The sequence below is a fragment of the Jaculus jaculus genome, chromosome 1, assembly GCF_020740685.1.
Source record: "Jaculus jaculus isolate mJacJac1 chromosome 1, mJacJac1.mat.Y.cur, whole genome shotgun sequence".
Classification (NCBI taxonomy): domain Eukaryota; kingdom Metazoa; phylum Chordata; class Mammalia; order Rodentia; family Dipodidae; genus Jaculus; species Jaculus jaculus.
Genome location: NC_059102.1, coordinates 307,287,864 through 307,313,681, shown reverse-complemented (window position 1 = coordinate 307,313,681; position 25,818 = coordinate 307,287,864). Strand labels below are relative to the sequence as shown.

At 37.2% G+C, this 25,818-nt stretch overlaps 1 protein-coding gene across 2 annotated transcripts in view; it reads right to left on the bottom strand.

Annotated features, from left to right (window-relative positions):
* Nme7 (NME/NM23 family member 7) overlaps positions 1 to 25,818 on the bottom strand; it is a 145,240-nt gene that overhangs the window by 10,685 nt on the left and 108,737 nt on the right. The window contains exon 11 of one of the 2 annotated variants that reach the window (XM_045158158.1): positions 22,222 to 22,329. In XM_045158158.1, coding sequence (XP_045014093.1) covers positions 22,222 to 22,329 — 108 coding nt within the window. Of the gene's footprint in view, positions 1 to 22,212; positions 22,330 to 25,818 lie in introns of those variants that run through there. The other variant, XM_045158166.1, reaches the window with a different exon arrangement.

Genomic DNA, 25,818 nt, shown 5'->3' with positions numbered 1-25,818 from the left:
TGCTAGCTTAATATCTGACAGGATAGACTTCAAACCAACATTAGTGAGGCAAGATAAAGTAGGTCACTTTATATTGATTAAAAGGAAAATTCAATAGGAAGACATTCCAATTCTAAACGTATATGCACCTAACATGGGTGCCACAAATTTCATCAAACACTATTAGACTTAAGGTCAAGGATAACACCAAGCACATTTGTGGTGGGCGACTTTAATACCCTACTCTCATCTATTGACAGATCATCCCAGCAAAAAAATAGACAGACATCTGGATTAAATGATTAATTGAACAAATGGAACTAATAGATATCTATAGAACATTCCATCCAAATGCTACAGAATACATATTTCTTTCTTGGCACCACATGGAACATTCTCTAAAATATACCATATGGTAGGACACAAAACAAGTCTTAACAAATATGGGAAAACTGAAATAATTCTGTGTACTCTCTCTGATCAGAATGGGATTAAACTACAAATCTAGCAACAAGAAAAACTACAGAGAATACACAAAATTACGGCATGATGAATGGGTCATTGAATAAATCAAACAAGAAATCAAAAAAATTCATAGAATCAAATGATAATGAGAACACAACATTCCAAAACTTTTGGAATACAAGGCAGTCGTAAGAGGGAAATTTATAGATTTAAGTGCCTATATTAATTAGAAAGATCACAAGTAAACAACTTAATGCTTCACCTTAAGGCCTTGGAAAAAGAAGAACAAGGCAAACCAAAAGTAGGTAGATGGGAAGAAATAATAAAGATTAGGGCAGAAATTAATGAAATAGAAATGAAAGAAACAATCCAAAGAATCAACAAAACAAAGAGTTGTTTTTTCCAAAGGGTAAACAAGATTGATAAACTATTAGCAAATCTGACCAGAAGAAAGAGAGAAGAGACACAAATTAATAGGATTAGAGATGAAAAAGGTACCATTACAACAGGTATCAAAGAAATTCAGAAAATCATTAGGACATACATAAAGAACATATACTCTACTAAGTTAGAAAATCTGAAAGAAATAGAAGATTTCCTAGATTTATATGACCTACAAAAATTAAATCAAGATGAGATAAGCCATTTAATTAGACCTATAACAAGTACAGAGATCCAAGCAGTTATAAAAAGTCTCCCAACTGAGAAAAATTTAGGCCTAGATGAATTCACTGGTGAATGTGACCAGACCTTCATGGAAGAACTAACACACCAGTGCTTCTCAAACTTTTCCATAAAATAGAAAAGGAAGGAATTCTACCGAACTCCTTCTATGAAGCCAGCATCACCCTGATACCAAAACCAGGCAAAGACAGAACAAAAAAAGAAAATTACAGACCTATCTCCCTCATGAACATATAGATGCAAAAATTCTCAACAAGATATTGACAAACAGAATAAAAGAATATATCAGAAAGATTATTTACCCTGACCAAGTAGGCTTTTACCCAGAGATGCAGGGATGGTTCAACATACACAAATCAGTAAATGTAATATACTATATAAATGGACTGAAGGATGAAAATCACATGATCATTTCAATAGATGCAGAAAAGGCATGTGACAAAATCCAACATCCTTTCATGGTAAAAGTTCTATAGAGATTGGGAATAGAAGGAGCATGTCTCAACATAATAAAGGCTATTTATGACAAACCTACAGCTAACATAATACTAAATGGGGAAACACTTTTTTTTTTTTAGCTTTTCCACTAAATTTAGAAACAAGACAAGGGTGTATACTGTCCCCACTTTTACTTAATATAGTACTAGAAATCTTAGCTATAGCAATAAGGCAAAAGACACTCATGAAATGGATACAAATTGGAAAGGAAGCGATCAAATTATCATTATTTGCAGATAATATGATTCTATACATAAAGGACCCTAAAGACTATATGATCAAACAGAGCTGATCAACACTTTCAGCATCATAGCAGGATACAAAATAAATACACAGAAATCAGTAGCTTTCCTATATACTAACAACAAACATGAGGAGGCAGAAATCAGGGAATCTCTCCCATTCACAATTGCCTCAAAAAAAAAGAAAAAAAAAAAAGTACCTTGGAATAAACCTAACCAAGGAAGTGAAGGATCTCAACAATGAGAACTTTAAAACATTCAAGTGAGAAATTGCAGAACACACTAGCAAATGGAAAAATATCCCATATTCTTTGATTGGAAGAATAAATATTGTGAAAAATGTCAATCTTACCAAAAGCAATCTACACATTTAATGCAATTCCCATTAAAATTCTAATGACATTCTTCATGGAAATAGGAAAAAATCCTAAAATATATTTGGAAGCAGAAAAACCTTGAATAGCCAAAACAATTTTTAGGCTGGTGGTATCAGCCATACCTGATTTTAAGTTATATTACAGAGCCATAGTAACAAAAACAGCATGGTAGTGGCACAAAGACAGACACACATCAATGGAGAATAGAGAACCCAGATGTTAAGCTAGGCACCTACAGTTATCTGATTGTTGACAAAAATGCTGAAAATATTCATTGTAGAAAAGACAACCTCTTCAACAAGTGGTGCTAGGAAAACTGGATAGCTATATGTAGAAGGATGAAAATAGATCCTTGTCTCTCTCCATGCACAAGAATCAAGTCCAAGTGGATCAGGGACTAATTGTACTGGAGGCTTGCTCTATGGAAGGGAATACATGCCTGATACTGAAAACCTAATCAAAAGCCTATGGCAGGGGAGGTCATGAACATTAGGGGGTATAAGGCTTGCTCTTGCCTGGCTAAATGCATGTATTATGCTCACAAAACTGCCCTGTAAGTACCAGACTTAAATGTTTATGCACATACATACATACAGACATACATACATACATACATATCACTTTTGGTTAGAGAAGCTTCTCTTTTCAGATGGTGATGACCACTGGGCTGACCCCAAAGGCAACAGACTGCTGAGAAGAAGTGACAGAGGAGTATCTACCACTGAAACATCTCTATCACACCCTCCAAGGCTCAGGGATCCATTGTGGAAGAGGGGGTAGAAAGAATTTAAGAGCCAAAGGAAGGGTACGACTCCTTACAATGCAACTGTCTGGACAGAAATTGGCCTCAATATTCACGACCTCAGAGTGCCTAGCAATATCTTCACAAGACCCCCATAATAGAAGGAACAGATGATAATATCAAAATGAAACAGCGACTAACAGAGAGATGGAGGGAATATTATGGATAGTGGAGTTGTGAAGGGGAAAGTGGGGGAAGGAATTATCATGTTTTATTGTCTGTAAGTATAGAAGTTGTCAAAAAATTATACATTAAAAACAAAAAAGCTAATGAATATTATCCCTACCACCTGCCACAACAGTCTTAATCAGTAGTGGAAGAATGGTCTCAGAACTGTTTGTCTCAATTGGCCATTTCCGTTTAATAGTAAAAGACGTGTTATTGATAATAAAGCAATGTAAAACCTTCAGAAGGAAAGAAGAGTGATTTGGAGACCCCGTTTTTTTGGTGTGTGTGGTAGTTTTAAGTTATTAGTTTTTAAAATCAGTAGTTTTTAATGAAAACAACTTGACCATCTGCCACTGAGTTTTCAGACCCATTTAAAAAAAGTTTAATGAGAGAGAGAAAAAAAAAGACCTATGGCTAGGTAAGTCACTGACCTTATAGGGGTTAGCTACTACTGTTTGGCTAAATTGATATGTCCTCCCATCAAACTGCCCTGAAAATGTATATTGCTTCTGCCTATAGGTTACAGCTGCTCTCAATTTTTATCACAGAAGCTTCTCTTTGCAGACAAGGGTGACTTATGGGGAGACTCCAAACTCACCGAAGTGCTAAGAAGTTACGGCTCAGCACTAAATGAGACATCACCATCACCCTCCAAGGCTCTGGGAACACGGCGAAAGAGGTGGCTAAGAGCAAGAGGATGGGGATCAGGGACATAGAAAACAAGGTGGTGGTTGTATTTATGACCTCACAGCTGCTGGCATTACCTGCACAAGATCTACACAATAGAGAGCCCATCACCATGTTGTCATGGATAATGGAAGAAATTAAAAAAAAGGAAATCAAAATAGAAGAGGGACTGGTTTGAAATAAGAGTTTCAGCACAGAGGGATGATGTAGGGGGAGCGAAAGAAAGTAATGTCAAGGGATTAAGATCAATATACATTACATTAAAATTATTGATAAAAATGTTTTTTAAGGCCAGGGGTTCAAAATATTTTTTTTCTAACACTGGGCTTATTTAAAACAGTCTTGAATTGAACTTGTAGTACCTGTGTCAGTGTTCTGTAGGATTTTTGAAATGTATTAACAGTGCACACAATTTCCACAGTGCACGCAATTTCTACCTTCCACTGCATGTCTCTTGCTATTGTACCATTAAATATACTCAGTGTTTTAGTCATGAGCATTCCAGGATTTTTCCATTCAGGTTAATGACTAGAAAAAAAAAAAAAAAAACAAACTCATTTGTAAAGAAAATCTGGGCATTGAGTACAGTGTGCTGGGTCATGTCTTTACTCTCAGTACTCAGAAAACTGAGGTAGGAGAATTGCTCCCTTGCCTCAAAAAAAACAAAACAAAACAAAAAGCAACAAAATCCCTCAAAAATAAAATTGTTGTTGTAACTCCTAATGCTTCATTACTTTAGCAATTCACTCCACAGAATTATGAAATAAAATGGGGTGCAAAGGGGAAAAAACCAGTTATTTTAACTGTCGATAAGTAGGTATCCAAGAAGATAATTGAATAAAAAGTGCTTTCAATTTTATTGAATCAATATTTAAATTTTAGGGATTTTTTTTTTTTTAGAGATTTATTTATTTGTGTGTGTGTGTGAGAGAGAGAAAGATAGAGACGGAGAGAAACAATGGGCATGCCAGGGCCTCTAACCACTAAATGAACTCCAGATGCATGTGCTACCATGTGTATCTGGCTTACATGGGTATTGGGGAACTGAACCAGGATCCCTAGGCTTCATAGTCAAGGCTTTAACTACTAAACCATCCATCTAGCCCCTGATTTTTAGTTTTCTTATGCTGACACTGAATCTAAGCATCCCTTTTTAACAGATTAGCAAACATAAAATATGGAATAAAAGATAAATTTTTTGAAGTTTAGAAAGAATTTATTATTGAGTTTAAGAGAATATGGCAGAGGTCCTACAAAGTAGGAGGGGGCCCAGAAGTGGGTTAGACCCCAGAATAAAATATAATTTGAGAAAAAAAATTATGTCCCAAGCTAAAGAAAGCCACACTGTTGTCATTTGACCTAGAAAGAAAGTGAAATGCATACTTCTTCTCTAAGTATCTTTGGTTAGTTGCCAATGAGACACTTATTTTTGTAACTCATCCCCCCCTCCCTCCCTCCCTTCCTTCTATTATAATAACATATTTTGTATGGATACATCATGTGTTGGTACCAACTTTTCCCTCGTCCTGCCCCCATTCCATTGGGTACGTTCCTCAGTGGGGTTGAAAGTATTCCCCATATGGTTGTGGTTTATGCATTGTGGGAAGAGCAGTCAGTTATTTTTCTGGGGGGTGGCAATACATTTTTAATTGGGTCTTCCTTTCCTTGAGCAAAAATATAGTTTCTCTAGAACAAATGAGACATTATTTAGAAGATAGGCATCCTTCCATTGGAAAAGAAAAATGGAATAGGGAAATTTGTGATTGCCTTTCCATTTTGCACTTTAATTATTTATCTTGAGAGTAGAGTAAAAGCAGCTGTTCTGTTACGAGGATGCAAAGGCATCTCTGAATGAAAGGGAATGAGTGGAAAAAATAAGAGGTAAAAGATTGAAAATATTGATGGCAAAACCAAAACATTATTACTGCTATTTTAGCACATGCAAAATAATTTCAGAGTTACTGTAATATTTACAGGACAGATTTATTCTATTACTAGATACCTAATAAAATGAACTAGCTATTTACACATTTGAGTGTATCAACTCGCACTATTCCAAAACAATGAGTTGTATTTGGTTCTATTATTTTAAGGCAGTGATTATACTAAATGATCAAAGTATAGAAGTTCATGTCACAATACTTAGTGAGGAGAGAAGGTCTTTTAATAATGGTGTTCACAACATAGATGCAGATTTGGATTTAACTGCATTCTTTAAAGAAATTTATTTGAACGTATATGTGCATATGGGTATTGCCAGGGTCATTTATCATTCTGATAGATGCATGAGCCACTTTTTGCATCTAGTTTTATGTGGATGCTGGGGAATTAATGCTGGACTAGAAGGCTTCACAAGTATCTTTAGCCACTGAGCCATCTCCCTAGCTCCTTAATTACATTTTTTTTTTTCTGTTTTTTCGAGGTAGGGTCTTGCTCTAGCCCAGGCTGACCTGGAATTCACTATGTAGTCTCAGGGTGGCGTCAAACTCATGGCGATCCTCCAACCTCTGCCTCCTGAATGCTGGGATTAACGGTGTGCACCACCATGCCCGGCCTTAATTGCATTCTTAATGGATCCCTTAAGAAGAGAATCAAATCAACCTCTTTGGGTTAATAACAGTAAATATGTATAGACATTAAATGCTGTCTATACTCTTGCCATTGATAAATCAACAGCATCAATAAACCACAATAGCTTTTATTTATTGGATATAAACTGTAAGGCAGACTGACTACAGGCTACATTCATCTACAAGATTCTAAGACTGGAATACTCAATTTGCATTTCATTTTACTTCTACTTAGTAGCTGACAAGCTACAAATCACATTTCCCATTCTTTCAGCTCTTGCTATAATTCAGCTTCACCAGCTACCTGCTTTCCTTCTGAGTTTGTGAATGCTGGCAAGCAAGTTAAGAGAGTGAACATTTGTGGTAGCAAGCCTGGACTCCAGCTCCTAGTGTCTTATTTACGATAGTGGTTGTGGCTGAGGTGGCAGGGAAAATGGCTACCCACTTTTAAGTCAAAACTACAGCAACATAAGTGTGAAATCAGTGGTCTTATTAACATCCTCTTCCTTTCACTGACTTTCCTGTATAAAAATGTTCTTCTTAAACTCTGGAGTGGTTTCTGACTTCTGCACTGGACTCTGATGAAACCGTCCTTAATATATATTATCTCATTTAATTCTCATTGCAAAATATTATTTTTATTCTGCAAGTGGGGAGAATGAGTGTGAGAAGTTCACCACTAAGTTGGTTGGTAAAGAATCTGAAAATTTGAATCAGGTTACCCCACTCTAGAATACATGCCCAGGATACTGATACTTTTGGCCCTCCTTCATCATTTAGATTTTAATGAAGGCTTTGGCACAATACAATCCAAGTTCCAATTTTAACTTTTACCAATTCAAGCCTTTAGACTTTGAACTTTGAAATCAAGTCAAAGTTATGAAGAGCCCAGCGAGCTTCTCCTACTCATCACTTCTGTGTGCTCACAGACTTTGCCTGGATGTGGAAAGGTTCATTATGCACTATTTTCAGCACAGCCAGATTAAGATAAGACATTTTGTTTTCCTGGAAATTCAGTTTCCAAGCTTCATCCAAGAAGAGTAACTAGAGGCAAGGGAAAGAGCATCTTAGATCCTTATAATAGCAATCTTTTATGCTAACTGCATAGGACATAGAGAAAGTTGGGGGCAGCAGAAAAACCCAAGAGTACTGGTTATGAAACTCATTTCTAGTCTCCAGCCATGTGATTTTAGGAAAGCCAATATTCCTTCTTTGGGCCACACTCTCCTTATTGGTAAAAACAAGAGGACTGGATAAGAATTTGATTCACACAAACTTAAAATGAAATGTTAATGCAGGAGGGGGGGTTAGGGTAGGAACTCTTAACAACAAGGAAAAGTTAAAAAAAGGATCATGAGATCACTTACCACCTCTCATATACACTGACTGTTGCCTGTTTTTAAGTTAAAGATACATGTTCTTACTATAGTCCACAAGGCTCTTCTTGGCCCAGTTTCATCTCTCTAGGGTTAACCATGCTATACTCCCAGTGTACTTTATGCTCCTTCCCCACTAAAACCATGAACACCCCAGTTCCAGGGCTTAAGAACATGCTGTTCTCTCTGCTGGAGACCTCCTTTACCTCTGTCCCAGCCGACAGGTCTCATTTCCAATGACATTTGCTCAAGAAAACCTTCCTTAGCCCCACCGTCACCAGGCTCTCTACTGCATCTCACCTCATCTTTTACTAGTCAGAGTTCATTCTTGCCAGTTTCTTCTTGTGACAAGTTACTAATATGTGCTGTCTTCATTAGATAAGGAGCTCTCACAGGACTGTATCTTGTACATACTATTGTCTCCTGAGACCTCCCGCATACTCTTGTGTATGGTATTAATAAGGATTCAGTGAAATGTTCAATGTATGAATGTATGATTTTTTTTGGTCTTGGCTAAGAAGGTCTTCCTGACAATATGAATTTGTTGAACTGGCTTGTGGTATGAAATATAGACATGGTAATGCTTTGCTACATTCTAATTAATGAACAGCGCAATCATTACCTTAAGACTTTTCATTGTAAGTATTCTTGATAGCTTTTGGACTGTGGGCCAGTCTGAGATTTAATAAAAGCCATGAACCCTTTTCTGAAGAAGAATATATTCACATTTTGAAAATCATTTCAGGAAATTAGTCCAGGGTCTAAATCTATGAATAAATTTCAAACTCCTAATTTGGCATAAAACATTCATATGACTTGAGTCCTAGCTACCTTTCAGCCCTTCTCTAATGTTACTTTAAACTCTGACATAGAACCTCTATGCAGTTTCTCAGTATACGTATCATCTCCTAGAATAACATTTCCCCATTTTCCCCCTTGTTTTAAAACACTTAAATCTAGCCTCCAATACTTGGAGTAGATCTTCTATCTTCTAAGAACCTCACCTGACTCTCATGGTATGTGATAGCTGGCTTAGGCAGGGTACCAGGATACTTGATGAAGGTCCATTTCTAGTGCTTAGTTTGGGATGCAGAAACCCCCTATTTCAATGTAAAGCTTTACAGAGAACATTAACTTTTTGAGTGGGAACTGTATCTTATTCATCCCTAGTGTCTGATTGAGTGAAATGAAATAGGTCTTCAGTAAACACAAGTCAACATGAGCAGGACCAGATAGAACTGACAAAGTAGAAGAACTAAGAGAAATGCAGGTAATATCCCATACCTGACCTGACAAACTGAAGCATTGGTAAATAAACTGAATACTTAGAAGTGCTAAGTGTCAGTGAAGGTATGAAAATAGTAGTGCATACAACAAAGTTATTCAGCCCCTAGGAAAATGACTAAAAGATATCAATGTCAGGGTCAGTTTCTGTTACAAAAAAAAACTCATGCAAACAACAGAACAATAAATACTTTATTTAAAAAACTGAGGCATGCTGGGCATGGTGGCGCACGCCTTTAATCCCAGCACTCGGGAGGCAGAGGTAGGAGGATCGCCATGAGTTCAAGGCCACCCTGAGATGACAGAGTTAATTCCAGGTCAGCCTGAACCAGAGTGAAACCCTACCTCAAAAACAAAACAAAAACAAAAACAACAAAAAAAAAAAAAACTGAGGCACTACTCAGAAAATCTATCATTACAATGACCTTAAGGAAAGCCGTGGTGTGTGCTCACAGCTGTACAATGTTTCATAATTCCCTGTCTTGTGACTGGTAAGCAGCAGATCTTAGCTCTTGGAGAGTGATTGTACAGTAACCAAAAAGTTAATGCATAACAAGCAACGGGGAGAACTTTGCACAGAAAGTTTGTGCACTGGTATTCTAGGCAAAGAAATTATTTTTGTTGTTTTTAACCTGCAGCAGGGATTCATTTACTTGGCAGATTGAGCTATTTGCAATTCTATGGTTGAAGCCAAAAGGGGCCAGTATTTATCATGAGGAGGATTAGCATTTACTATATAATGGACTAACAGCACAATGGATACATAAGGAACTCTCACTGTTTGAACAGAATCCTGGGAAATGGGTGATTCCAACATTTGTTTTCCCATTCCCTGGCATGCTTCTCTTCCATGTCAGATTAACTTGTCATGAGGCAGTGATAGCTGCACAGGGAGTGGCAGGAAGAGGTGGGGGCAGAAACATTACCAGAAACTGCCACAGAAGGACATATTTTAAAGTACCCATTAAGAATCCATACACACTCTTCTTTCAGCCCAGTTCCACTCTAATATCACCACTGAAATGATACATATGACCAATGGAGTAGACTTGGGCTATTCAGCACAGAAAATGTCAGGGCAGTAAAGAGGTTCAAAACTACCAAAACAAGAATGTCTATCATATATGTTAACCTGAATGTAAAAACAAAAAAAATATTGAACTAAATAGGAACCATAATTCTATTTAAAACCCCTAACAACAAACCAGGATTAGAGTTACACACATGTGTCCATGCGGAGCTGTTCAGGTGAGTTCTGGATATTTGACCTTAGGTAGTCTCAGGACCCCTTAGGACATCATGCTTGCAAAGAAAGTGCAATTCACCACTAAACATCTAGTTCCAGAGTTACCTTTTAAATGTAGCCACAAAAAGATTATATTAAGTTCCTATTTTTATCAAGTAAATATATGTTTCATGTAAGACCTAAAATAAATAGTAGTTTGTATTTCATCTATTTCTAAATCAAGAAAAGGTGAGATTTGGCTATGGATAAGGTATGAATATTCAGGATAAATTGGAAGTGGAAATAATAATTGTAATTTCATTCATAATTATTTCACAGAAAATTGTTCATATAGTATTTGCAGAAATCCACATAGTAGAGGAGTAATTGACGTTTGAAGATTAAGTTTTCTTCAAATTTCTCTAAAAGCTTTGCATAATCTACAAAATGTTCTGAGTATACTTGTTCTTGAAAACCCCAGGCCTAACACTTTCTGTTGATATACTATCCTTCCTTTATTTTTTATTTTTTGGCTAAAACAGAAATGCCCCACTATCTCTATTGGACAAAAAGTAAGTTAACAATTTTCACTCTAAAACCAAGGTAGGAGTGGCAGTAATATTTCATGAGTGAAAACGAAGGTGAATTTGATCAGGTAATTACTATGTTAGGCTTCTTTATAAGTCCTATCTAAGAACTTTTAATCAGTCACTTGAGAGTTACTTATTACCTCAGAAAGTGCTTAGTCATTGGCTAAGAAAGGAACAGTGTGCAGATCAAAGACAAGGGCTTTGGGTCCAAGTGCAGAGCAAAGGGTAATGAGTGGATGGTTTCACCTTCTGTTTCATGCTTTCAAAGCCAGGGAATGAAGTGACTGGACAGCCACAACAGTTAGTACTGTGAACACAGTATCAGAGGTGTTAGAGAAGCAGACAGGAACACTTAAATTAGAAAGAGGCAAGTTATCTTCTTCCTTTGAATCTGATCTAAGTCATGGACCTATGCATGAATATGCCTGGCACATTTGTTCTCCTTAACCACAGTAGAGTCTGACAATACTACTGTGGAATTTCTACCTCAGGTTTATCATAAGTAATAGCCAAGGAAACATGTCAATTTGTTGTTTATGAATTACAGCTTATTTAGAAAGAAATTATGAAGTATAAGGCTTATTTAATTGGTATCTAGGGAAAGGGTGGAACAGTTACACATGCATGTGGAAGGACCTAGAAGCCCATGCCAAAAGATCTACAGGAAACACATGCTCACGTGGGGCAAATCATGGAAGCAGCAGCCCTGTGCCTCCATTAAGAGATCTGGTAGCAATGGACTCAGGGATTAAGGATGGGTAAGAGAGAGAAAACACCAAAACAGGGACCAGGAAATTCAGATACCTGGAAAATGATCAGTAAAGAAAGTCAAGAGAGTTATTACACATGTGGTAAAGGAATTATGTTGGTTTTAAGTAGCATTTTACTCAGAAAAAATTAATATTTTACTTGCATATTTATGTTACAGGATTATATTTAGATGATATAATCTTTCCTATTTAGAATACTAAGTCTTTTTTAGTTTATGACTTTGGACCCCTTTCCCTACCCTTAACCAAGTCTAAAAGAAAACTAGTCTACTTGGAGACTTGTTATCAAAAAGATAAGTGCATATGGATGAACATATTTCAGTTAATGGATAAATGGTTGCTGATGTTATCTGGATTTCATGGTCCCTTGCTAGTCCCTCCACTGCTCTACTATGGTAAAATATTTTTTAAAAGATGACGTTTATTTATTTAATATGCCAACATCATTGAGGAAGATAATCAAGGAAGAAATGAAGATAAGCATTACTCAATAGGGAATAAAAAATTGGATTTTACTTTATAATAAACATTAGGCAAAGAGAATTTTACTTGCTGAAACAGAATGCATTCTCTCTTTCTTCCTATTAGCTCAAAGCTCAACCAACTTTCACCTACAAGACCTAAGCTGATAAGGGGAGCAAAATGAGTTTCATTTTGCTGCCAGGTGACTGGTAATATGATGAGAAGGGTGGTTGGAGATGGAAAAACACCAAGAGAAGCAAGTTTGACTGAGTCTAGCTGAGGCTGACCCCTGACTTTCTTGCAAGAGAATCATTATAAATAATTAAAAGTTATACAAAAAGAATGAAAGCCTCTTCCATTTTTTAATAATATTTTTTGTTGGGATCTTTAAAACATGAACACATTGCAAAGTGGTCACACTCCTACAGAGTTATCCTGTTATGAGCCTTTTCTCTGGTCCCCATTCTACTGAGAGGCCCCTCACTGTGGATATCAATAGTCACCATGGCATCATGAATTCAACAGTCTCACAGAACACTTTCCCATCCTGTGGCTCTTACATTCTTTCTACCCCCTCTTCCGCAATGTTCCCTTTGGATCATTTTTTAAAAAGATATTTGACTTGTGTGTTTTTTGGAATTTGAAAGCAGAAGAAAGTTGCTACTGACAATAAAATTATATTAAGAGTTCTACCTTAGCCAGGGTATAATTTGTGTAAAAGCTGAACAGGCCTAATACTTAATAGGCATGTCATAAAATCTGCAAGCTTTCCTCTTCTGCCTGGGTGGAGACTGGAAGGAGGGAAGCATACGAGCTTATACAGATGGCAGAGGCCCAGCTGAGAGGCTTAGAAAGGGAACTCAGCATCAGGTGGTAGGTACAGTTGTTCAGGTGCTGATGCTTTGGCAAAATGGATGTGAAGAGAGAGAGATGGGCAAAGTGACAAGAACTTGTGCTCTCGAAGAACCTGAGATCCACATCTACCCCAGGGAAGCCACAGATGGCTGCAAAAGTTCATGGCCCCAATGTCCCAGGTTTCCTCTACAGGGGGTGAGGCCTAGCACTTGATGGATGTCTTAGGTATGTTTGGATAGAGGGCAAAATGGAGATAGGGCAGGCACTCAGAGATTGGGCATGAATTTGGAGACTGGAACAGTTCATAGGTTGGCTCATACACCAAGTCCTGTCAACTCTGTTCTTCTCAGCATCTCAGCTTCAGAAGATGCTTTCCCTTCAACATTCACAAATCTTTTAGCACTTAGCTACTGATATAACCCATGACTTGACATTGGATCATAAGATGAGTAGGCTCTCACCACAGCCTTTCTTCCTCTCCTTAAATGCATGCTGCCTCTGCTATAACCCTGTTTTTGTTTTTGTTTTGTTTTGGTTTTTTTTTTCGAGGTAGGGTCTCACTCTAGCTCAGGCTGACCTGGAATTCACTATGGAGACTCAGGGTGGCCTTGAACTCACAGCGATCCTCCTACCTCTGCCTCCTGAGTGCTGGGATTAAAGGCATGCGCCACCACGCCCGGCTTGAGTTTTATTTTCCATCTTCCTCAAAACCTCTTCCTTTTTTAAAAAAATATACTTATTTTGCTATATGGGACAGGAATATCGAATGAGCAAGAATTTTTTTATTTATTTATGCGGGGGGCAGACAGAGAGCATGGGCATGCTGTGACCTCCAACTGCCACAAATGATTTCCACAAATGTGTATCTGGCTTATGTGAGTCCTGGGGAATCGAACCTAGGTCCTTTGGCTTTGCAGACAAGTGCCTTAAACACTAAGCTGACTCTCCAGCCCAAGATCTTTTCTAAATGGTAATTTTCATTATGTTATAACTTTTGTATCTTTTTATATCTTACCAACAAAGTGAAGTGCATATTCATGGTTGTATGTTTTGGATATATACATTTTTTTAAATGGGTATTTTCTTTAAAAACAGTGATAGCCTTTTCTTTAGACCCTAATATATTTATTTTTCCAATAGCCAAATTTGAAAATGGTAAATATTATGATAATACCAAGATACTAACATTTAATTGGCCCTATTCTTACTGGTTTATATAATATTTTTATTACAGAACTAAGTTCTATTATTATCTTCATCTTTAAGATTAAGGAACTGAGGCACAACGGGTTTAAACAATTTGATTGAACAACTAGTAAGCAGCAGAGTTAGAATTTAAATCCTGGTAGTCTTGTTTATGATGCATTTGCTGCATTCAAAAGTATTTTTTCCCAGTGGCTGGCCACAAAATAAGCCCTTAACATACTATCATTACTTTGGATATCAATGCATTTATGAAAGTGTTCTGAATGCCTAACCACTGGAAAGGGAGCAGTACAAGGCCAATGTTCTCATGTAGGCACTCACATCCTGCAGCCCACTGGCTACATGTGATCCAGGATAGGTATGAATTAGATGGCAACATCATGTCACAATGCCCAAATGTTGGAAATCCTGTCAGAGCTTAAAGGTTACTGAGGAAAATAGATATTATACAAGAAGTATATTTATAGTTGAGATGCATTACTTTCAGCATTTTTCTAAATGATCCCATTTTAGGACACCAAAAGTCCTTAAAACTTCTGACTAGACTAGAACATATGCTTCCATTAGTATGTCATCTGCTCACCTTACACTGTAATCCTTGCCTAAGGTTTCAGAAGCACTACTTTAGCAGGCCTTTGCTCTGTTAAAAAATCTTTGATAAATATTTTCTACAACTGAAAAAGCCACTGTTTTTACATGCCCAAAACTCTCAATCTTCATTAGTGGCAGTAAGCTATCATGGAAATTTTCATCTGTTGTAATTTTAGAGTCTTACTAATAAAGAATTGACCCCACGGGCTGGAGAGATGGCTTAGCAGTTAAGTGCTTGCCTACGAAGCCTAAGGACCCTGGTTTGAGGCTCGGTTCCCCAGGTCCCACATTAGCCAGATGCACAAGGGGGTGCACGCGTCTGGAGTTCATTTACAGAGGCTGGAAGCCCTGGTGCGCCCATTCTCTCTCTCCCTCTTTCTTTCTTTCTCTCTGTGTCTGTCACTCTCAAATAAATAAATAAATAATTTTTTTTAAAAAAAGAATTGACCCTTGAATCAAACTTTTTAGCTATCTTTGTCCTCATTTTCTGGGAAAAGAAAAAAAAAAGATTGGTTTTGTATTTAAGGCAGATCTGCAGTTGAAAATCATCTAGCTGCTACTAAGTGTAGTGTAATTTCAGCTCGGTCATTTCGCCCATGGAAGCTTCACTCTTTTTATGTATAAAATGGAGGAAAGCAGAGCTACCCAATGGGATTTTCAGGTGTCACAGGAAAATCACTGAGCACACTGTGTGGCATATGTTATTCAATAAATGATGTTTATTATTTAATTTCACTATTATTTTGATATATTTTATATGTTTAAATTTATTAATATAGCTGATATTATCAAACATTATATTAATGTTTATTATTGTCATAGAAACTTTCCAAAGCTCCCATAATCTATCTGTGGATTACATTTATATACATATATATTTTTCCCATAATTTACTAAAGAAGACCTCTACATCAACCAGACTTAAAGAGCTCAAGTGTTTCCTAACATAAGCCTGCCATGCCTCATCTTTCCATGTATATAAATTTGCTTTATTCTTCAAAGACCTTCACAAGTGCCATTTAATTAGTGAACTTTTCCTGGTTCCTTCAGCCATAGTCATAATGCTTCCCACTAACCATTCCCACTTACTGTTTGCTTTTGATAATACAATACATATTTATGTCTAGCAATACTCTTACATGCTGGTATCTAGTTTTATAAAACTGAACTTTGTATGTACATTTATCCTGTTTTTCTATTCTAACTCAGAGTTCTTTAAAGGCTGAGACAACATAATGCTTACATCCTCAAAATAGCACCTAGTGGTGAAATAGTATATGTTTTTATCAATAAATAATTGAAATTTGGACAAAATATTTATGATGTGTTATGATTTAAGAAAAATTAACTTCAATTTTCTATATTATGCTGAAGGACTTAAAAGTTTAGCTTTTTCCTTTGAAGCTGAGAATTACAATGCCTACTCTGTCAATTGGATAAATGTATTGTTTTTTAGTATTCATAACACAATCCCATCATATTTGAGCCTGGGTGGCACAAATAAAAAAAGAAAGTACCTCTCCAAGGAATTAGAAAGGATTTGCTATGTATCTGTACAGCTTTCATTAGCCTGGATAAAATCAAATACTCCTGGGAATAAAGGAATCTTAGTTTATATTTCCTTTTCAGCTATGAATCATGATATATGCCTGTATATCAGTTAGGAATAGAATCAAAGTAAAAAAATTTCATAATTGTGTAACTCATGTGGTTTCAGGCTACCATTCCACAGATGATGATAGTTTAGGACAATATTGTACCACTTCCCAGAAAAATGGGAAAAATCAGGGTATCTAAAGCAGTGGTAAGCTAAGAGTTGGCAGAAGACATCCTGGGGAGGGAGGTCATGTTTTCTCATTGACATTGTTTGAAACTGTCTGTACATAGCTATCATGAAAAACAGAAACTTCTTATGCATTCATCTGATGTTTTTCAGCCATCAACAGGAAGTGTACTAACTGTTTTACCCATAGCACAGCAAACTTCTGCCACAGAGCTCTCTGGATACCATAGTGGTAAAGTAAGCCTTTTAAAGATGAATTTATTTAACTGAAAAGAAGCATATACTTTGTGGATGACAATACCGGCACTCAGGAGGCTGAGGTAGGAGATTTGCTGTGAGTTTGAGGCCAGCCCAGGCTACAGAGTGAGTTCTAGATCAGTTTGAGCTAGTATTAGACCCTGTTTCAAGTTATATATACACACATAAGCAGCTAACCCCACACCTATTTAGTCAGAATCTTCTATGATAGGACTCCAGGTTCTTGACTAACCTTTTCCATTTCCATGGAAATGGAAATTTACCATTTCCATGAGTAATTGCTAATCTATACTCAACTTCTGTTTTTTTTTTCTAGGTATGAAAGCCCAGGATGACCTGGAATTCACTATGTAGTCTCATGGCAGCCTCAAACTCAAGGCGATTGTCCTACCTCTGCCTCCCAAGTGCTGGGATTAAAGGTGTGCCCCACTGCACCCAGCTTCTATTCTCAACTTTCATGAATGGGATTATGTGGTGTTTGTTTTTATATGGATCAGAGCACTCCTAAAGTGGGAAGCAAGAGACTCCACCCAACAGTTTCTGGTGGAAAGTGTCTCTGGTCAGGAGGGTGGAAGTAGTTCTCTCTTCCCTACCGTAAGACCCCACAGAAGCACCATCTGAGTGAACTGCCTTCTCTATGCTCTTGACCCCCGAGGTTCACTTTTCTCCTTGGTAGAAGATGTCACACTTTGGATCACTACTCTCTCTATACTGCCTCTGAGTCACTCAGCTAAACACTAAAGGCTTCCTAAGTGCCTATATGTACATATCTCTAGTGAGTGATCCTGATCTCTACTCCACACTGGTTAGCACCTTGTTGCTTATTCCCATCATGGAAGGCACCACATATGGAGATTTTAAGTAAAACTTGATCTGACCACAGCTTCTTCCCTCTGGTATCCCAAGGACACTTCTACAGCTCCTTGAGTCCTGTAAACTATCTACTTTCTACCTCTGTAGGCAAGCATGCTTTTTTTTTTTTTTTGTCAGTTTTCAGTTTATTTACTCTTACTGCAGCATGGGGACTCGAGTCCAGTGCCTTAAAGTGGGGGTTAGCGAAGCATTCTCCCTCTGGGCCACAGCAACAGCACTGCCTTCTACCCATCATTCAGCTCCTCCTGCCGCTGCGTCATCACTTCTTTACAACTTCCACCACTCTTGCTAACATTCTTGATTTCTCTTTAAAAGTCACAATGTTTTCCTCAAAAAATCTTACCACTGAGCCGGTCTAACTGTCCATCAGCAAAATAGTAAGCCTGTGATATTTGCAATCTCTCAAACTAACTAAATCCTAGATACCACTCCAAAGTCTATATTCTGTAATGAGCTCTTTTTCTACAGCTGTTGCAGTTTCTGCATGGTGCCACATGTTCTGGAATGCAGAATATCAATACCATACAGATACAAACAGTCAGGGCAGTCACTTATAATCTAGTACATCGATATTTCTACATCACTGGAATTAGTCATACTAAGTGGGTTCAACAAAAATGATACATAGCCTTATGTGAGACCAGGTTAGGATTTGTGATTAAACTTATGTGAAAAACTGATGTTTAGAAGTTTTTAAGATTTTGGTATCTTAGATAAAAGACCCTGTATTCAGGGACACGAATTACCTAGGTTCCTTCCTATATAGTATTCTTCTATAATTTTCCTATTTGCCTTTCTTGCTGTCAGCTCTGCTTCCATAAATGCCTTCATAGTCACTGCTTCAGGACCTCCTGATGCCCCTGTTCATGTCATTCAGGCTACCAGAACTTTCTCCTGAAGTACTATCACAATGTTCTCCTTCTCTCTCTCTCTCTGTGTGTGTGTGCATTTTTCTGTCTCTCTCTTTCCAGCTTACTACTTTCTCCTCCACAGAGACCCTGCTGTTCTTTACACTATCCAGAGGGCTCTAAATGACATAGTCATGATTCTGCTAGTCCTCTGTATAAAACGGATAAAGTTCCTATGTCTTAGCATGACTTCACAATGCGCCTGATGACTCTTGTAACTTATCACTTGTAATTCCCCACTTCCTGGACAAAGCACCAGCCTTGCTAAACTGTGTTTAGATTTTCAAAAGAAAGCTGTTTGCTCTTGTCTTTGTACAAAATGTTCCTTCTTTGGCAATGTACTACTAGAAAGAACACAATTCTTCTTCCTGTAAGACAGAAACTAGAACTAAATGAAAGACAAATTATAAGTGTCAGTACATGGAGAGGTTTGTGCTTAACATCGTCAATAAATCTAGGCCCTTCCAATAATCTTAGTGACTCGACTCTATACTTATGTTTATTTTTAGTCTTTTTTTTTTTTTTTTTCAAGGTAGGGTCTCACTCTAGTCCAGGCTGACCTGGAATTCACTATGTAGTCTCAGGGTGGCCTCAAACTCACAATGATCTTCCTACCTCCCAAATGCTGGGATTAAAGGCATGTCCCACCACACCCTGCTTCTAGTCAATCTTTGATTCACTAATTTTTTTGCATGTAGAAGCACAAGAATGAATTCACAATTATATGTGCAAATTCAGATTTGCTTTGATCAACAACTTATACATACAATAAAAATATTTTATATGCTTCTCATATTTAAAACTTTTTTCATTTATTTATTTATGATAAAGAGAGAGGTAGAGGGAAAGAATGGGTGTGCCAGGCCCTCCAACCACTAAAAATGAATTCCGCATGTGCCACTTTGTGTGTGTGGTTTACATGGGTAATTGGGGAATCAAACCTGGGTCCTTAGGCTTTGCAGGCAAATGCCTTAACCACTAAGCCATCTCTCTAGTCCCTGCTTCTTATGTATTTATTTTATAATTAAAAAGTAACAACCATATCACAGAATATTTGGATAAGAAAAACCAGAGCAGTCAACATTTTCATCATTCTGTAAAATAATGGTTATAATCACTATCTTTTGTAGGCTAGCTAGTAAGCTCTACAAAGGGAGGTGACCCTTGTAACCTATTTACTGCTATGTCCCCCACCCAGTGTTTTTAATTTTCAAATAACAAACACCTGAGTGAAGGATGACTGACCTATAATTTAGTGTTCCCAATTTCAAATATACTTGTATTGTTTGCCATAATCCATCCAGCAACTTAGAGGATTTCAGCTCTTGTGCATACATAGTGTTGGCTGTTAGTGTTGGAAATAATCAGAAAAGAGCTTCTGGGGAATAGACTAGAGAAGTAAAATTAAAGACAAAGAAGCAGGTGTATTTCTCAATGAAGCATGGGAAGAAGGGAAAAATAAAAATGAGCTGACTGCTGCTCCCACAACACATAAACCACAGCCCCATAAGGAATAACTACAACTCCACAGAGGAGGGACCCCAGTGGAATGGGGGCAGGGGTGAGGGAAAAAAGGGTACCAACACATGATGCATCCATACTAAATATGTTGTTAATAATAAAATGATTATCCATGATCACTAGGCACATGGGTTAAATGAGGACGGACATCCAAGTGGAACACAGGAAGAATACACACAAGGCAGAGTCAAAGTCATAAAAAAAGAGCATCATTATTTCGCTTGGACTGTTTGGACCGTGAGGAGCCAACAGATGACTTCTGTATTAGTAATATGTGCTGTACAGCACAATAAATCTCAGTATCTTGTTGGAACTTCAGTCAAAGCAGATAAGAACTCCACTGGTCTCTCAGGCCTCCTCAGGCCCTTGTGTTTACCCATGTAGACAACTGGGCATAGCCATACCCAACTGTAACCTCAGTCCTGGGAGACAGCAAAGACCAGAGAATTGCTAGTGTTCACAATAAATAAATAACCCCAACAAGCTCCAAGGTCAGTAAAAGACTCCAGCAGGAATGGGGGGCGAGGGACTGGTGACAGGAGGGAGGTGAGAATCAACTAACACAGACTGTGATTGAAAATGCCAGGATGAACAACACCTATTTTCTATATGCCAACTAAAACACTAAATTAAATTTAAAAAAACCACAAGTCTATTAAATTTTTGATTTAAAGATGTCACTTAAATGTCCTCAATTTCATTTTCCTGAAAAGTGAAACATAATACCATCTATCAGAGTTGCCAGGAAAATGGGAGAAAATAATTTATACAAAGATTTATCATGGTAGAATCGAGAACATAAAAAGTACCAATAGTTAAACTATTACTTTCAATGCCATCACATTGTATGTGGGATTTCTTAAATTTCACTGGAATATTTTCATGATTACCAACTTAATAATAATGGTATTTTCATTTGCTATAAAGTATATTACACATGATTTAACTATGTTAAGGTTTCTTACTTATTATTTTATTTTTTTAAATTTTTTTTTGTTCATTTTTTATTTATTTATTTGAGAGCGACAGACATAGAGAGAAAGACAGGTAGAGGGAGAGAGAGAATGGGCGCTCCAGGGCTTCCAGCCTCTGCAAACAAACTCCAGACGCGTGCGCCCCCTTGTGCATCTGGCTAACGTGGGACCTGGGGAACCGAGCCTCGAACCGGGGTCCTTAGGCTTCACAGGCAAGCGCTTAACCGCTAAGCCATCTCTCCAGCCCTTACTTATTATTTTAAACCATAATATATGCTATTCAAAAGATCTTAGTTCTTCAATGACCATCTAATCAACTAATACACAGAACTTACAAGTTTTTCTTGAAGAGTGCTTGCTATATTGCCTAGGCTGACCTGGAACTCCTAGGCTCAATCAGCTCTCTCTCTGTTTTCTTTTTGCTTTGAAAAATACTTTAAAGCCAGGCGTGGTAGTGCACACCTTTAATCCCAGAACTCAAGAGGCAGAGGTAGGAGGATCCCTGTGAGTTCAAGGACACCCTGAGACAATGCAGTGAATTCCAGATCAGCCTGAGCTAGAGTAAGACCCTACCCCAAAAAACAAAACAAAACAAAAAAGCTTAATGAAAGATTGCTATATTGCTATTTGCTTACTTTTGTTTTGCTTTATTTTGTTTTTCAAGGTAGGGTCTCATTCTAGCCCAGGCTGACCTAGAATTTACTATGTAGTCTTAGGCTGGCCTCAAACTCATAGTGATCCTCCTACCTCTGCCCCCTGAGTACTGGGTATTAAAGGCATGTGCCACCACACCCGGCCTTTTTCTTTTTATTAATTATGGAATACTTAGTATGTATACATTGTATGTTGGTACCATCCTTTCCCTTGTCCCTGACCCCATTCTGCCTCAGTCCCTGGAGTATCTGAGACCATTGGGAGTGATTCTAAGGTACCTGGCTAAAATTTCATCTCTTAAAGTTGTAGTGTGACACTTTCAGATGACTAAAAAATAGTGTAACAAGAATAATACATGGTTTCTGATGTGTAGAATTTATGAACTTGAGATACAAGCAAGATGTCTTTTCTTATCTTACTTCTAAGAGGCCGTCCTCAGGCAGATCCGTACAGTGAACAGCATTCTGGATCTTAGTTTTACCAAAGATGGCTCGGAGGGTTTCAGGGCGTAAATGCCGGGCAATTTCCTATTCAACACACATATACAAATACAAAAAATAAAAAAAATAAAGTTAGTCTTATTGTATTAAGAAAAAAATTAGCTATATGAACCTCTTGAATTATTTTATTTATAAAATTCAAGTTATACATTGAAAATGTTGATTTTTCTTGGAAACAACATGATTATATGAAAATTTGGAGTACTGAAAAATTTCCACTTACTCAAGGCTTTTTCTGTGGCCTGGTTTATAATTTATGGCAGCAGATAAATAATTGAATTGTACTTTATCAGTAGATTATTAGAATGTATATAGACAGTAAAGATATTTTAAAATATTAAATATTAAATAAAATATTATGCTTATATATGCTCAGTGTTAGCTCATCTTTAAGGGAAAATAGTCATAAACAGTCCTGAATTTAATAAGGCTTATAGATTTTAGCAAAGGAAGACAACAAAACAAAAGTAGGAAAGAAAGTGAAGACTTACAGGGTGGAGGAGGGAGAGGGGGAGACAAGGTAGACCAAGGGGTTTGGGTTCGCCTAATGGTATCAGTTCATATTGGGATTAGTATGTTAGAGGAACTGAGCTGGAAAATTAAGAGATAGGATACTTGAAATTGGAATCATGAGTCATCAAAATCGAGATCATCAGGAATGGGGAAAGGAGCTACAGTGATTGACAAAGACCGGTTTTAAGGCATAACCATGGAAGTCAATTTGAGGGACATAAGGTTGGAACAAAGAACAGATTGATTGGATTACCATGGAAATCAGAGATAACTCATACAGGCATAATTTACTGTGCAAGGTACTGAGCAACAGTCACAGTATCTTAAGGAAGTTTTAAAAATATATTTTATTTTTATTTATTTGAGAGAGAGAAAGAGGCAGAGAGAGGGAGAAAGAGAGAGAGAGAATTGGCACACCAGGGCCTCCAGCCACTGCAAATGAACTCCAGACACATGCACCACTTTGTGTATCTGGTTTAGATGGGTTCTGAGGAATCGAACCTGGGCCTCTTATTGAACTGCAGCTATTTTAACCAGTAACAGGTATTGGCTAAAATGAAAATAAAGTCTTTTGATATAGGTGCTGTTGTTTATTTATTTATTGGGGGGAGGACAGAGAGGTAGGGAGAGATAAACAGATAAGAAGCAGGAGAGAAAAGAGGCATGCCAGGGTCTCCAGCCACTGAAAACGAACTCCAGACACATGTGCATCTGACTTACATGGGTTGCGGGGCATTGAGCCTGTATCCTTAGGCTTTGCAGGCAAATGCCTTAACCACTAAGCCATGTCTCTAGCCAATAGGTGCTATATTAATGTACAAAATTATGACTAGATTCTCTTCTTTGTAAGAGAATTGGAAAAATTTCTTTATTCAATTTTATATGAATTACTTTATATTATAGTAAAAATTATAAAAATCATTTATATAAGCTAGTCCAAGAACATAAGCATTAATAGAGAGGGAAATAACACTAGTTTTGATTTTCTCATTTATTTTCTATGTTTCTAAAAATAAATTATAAGATTTAACCTCTGAGGTATATTCATATTACTGTTAATAAACTTTAAAGACATTCAAAATCTCTCCTCCAAAAAGAATTGTTCCATATAATAAGCCTACCCCAATAAAATACAGAATTACTATTCAATCTTTTCTACTATCTTAAAGAAACTTGTAGCTCAACACAGAAATTTCCCTAAATGCAATAAAGTAATGAAAATGCTTGGCATCTATTTTTGGCACCTTTAATGCACAATTCACTGCCTAGTTCTATAACTATGGCTGCTAAAAACAGCTCCTATCAGTTTACCTCCATGTCTACTCCATTATCTCACCTAGTCTATGGGCTTCTCAAATTTTATTCTTGCTGTTCTCTCTGACCGTCTAGGCTTTATTGCTCCTAAATAAATGCTTTGCACAAAGTAGTCAGAATGAGCTTTATAAAACACAGCTTGAACACACTGAAAACCCAGAAGCTTTCCTTGACAGATAACTGAAAAGTCTCAACAAAACATATTTACCTATCTACCCTCATGTGAAATGACCTAGTCACATCAACTTCTAGCTTTTCAAAGGCAGCATGCTCTTTCCTGAGTGAAGTGTAAGAACACACACTATTCCCCTTGAGCATTCTGGCAGAGAAATTCTCCTTTCCATCTTAGCAAGCTGGCATCCCTTACAAATACTTCACAATTAGCAAAATAAATCAGTTGTGGTAAGCCTGATGAGTGACAACCTCAGTCCTTTCCTCTATGGAAATTAGAGATCTAAAGACTATATTCTCCAGTTTTGGACAGATTTCTTGAGATTTAGAAGTTCTGAAAGAGACCTGCATGGCAGAGCTGAGCAGAGACCATCTTCCTTCTGTTAATGGAAGAAATAAGTGTTCAGGTATTTGTACCTTGGCCAGACTCAGGGCCTAAGTCCTCAGAATTCCTGGGAATCTATGTCGAAGTACAGTGGCATATACTTGAAATCTAGCTCCAGTGGCAGCCCCTGACCTAGGGTTTTTACAGTGAGTGTGTACAAACAACTTCCTTGCATTAAAACCTCTTTGAGACAAATTCCTAGGCTAGTTTCTACTTCCTAATCTGAGATTTCAGTGACATTCAGGTTCCATCTCTTTCTCATTGCTCCACAAAGCTGTATTTCTTGCTTCTACTTAGTAAGTACCTTCTACCATCTGGTTTTATGTTTCCATTCAACTATAAGTAATTTGTCTTCAAGCTCTTCTATAGCAGAGTAGTTATAAAAGTTTCACCAGTCGTGATTTAATAAACTGACAGTATATGATATAATAGTAATGATGTAATAAACTCATCTTATTTTAAGTAAATTCAATTTACAAAACAAGATATGGATAAAACAAGTTTATTTGTCCTATAATTACAGCATAAATCTCAATAGTTAGTGAAAAGATCTTGGTAACTTGGAGGCCTAACTCCAGGATACAGGCTGAATTAGTGTCACAGTATCTGGCTAAAATGAAGGCAATTGATGACACATACATTATTGCCTTCAAAACAGCAGGCCCTAATAGAGTATTTACATTTTTTAAAATTCTGATTTATTTATTATAGTGCCAGGAATTGCACTTAGGGCCTTGTGCAAGCTATGCAAACTTTCTTACCACTACTTGAATTCCCAGCCAGGAACATGCACTTTTGACAGTATGCTGTTTCATATGAACCTCATTTATATTAATAAGGCATAAAGTTTTTACTTTTATATACATTGGTCATCTGGTATAGTGGCACTCTTAGGTCTCCTAGGTTTCTTAGTTTGCAGATAAAAGAGTATATACTCATTGAGCACACTAGCCTGTGAAAACTCACTTCCAAAGGTCCATTTCCTTTACTACTATAGGCTCCATATGATTCCTGTGATGGTTAAGTTTGTGTCAATGTGACCTGTTCAGGAATCCACAGACATTCCTCTTAAGTGGGTCTCTGGGGTTGCTTCCAGGAAGGATTAACTAAAGGAGGAATCCTTCCCCCAGGGT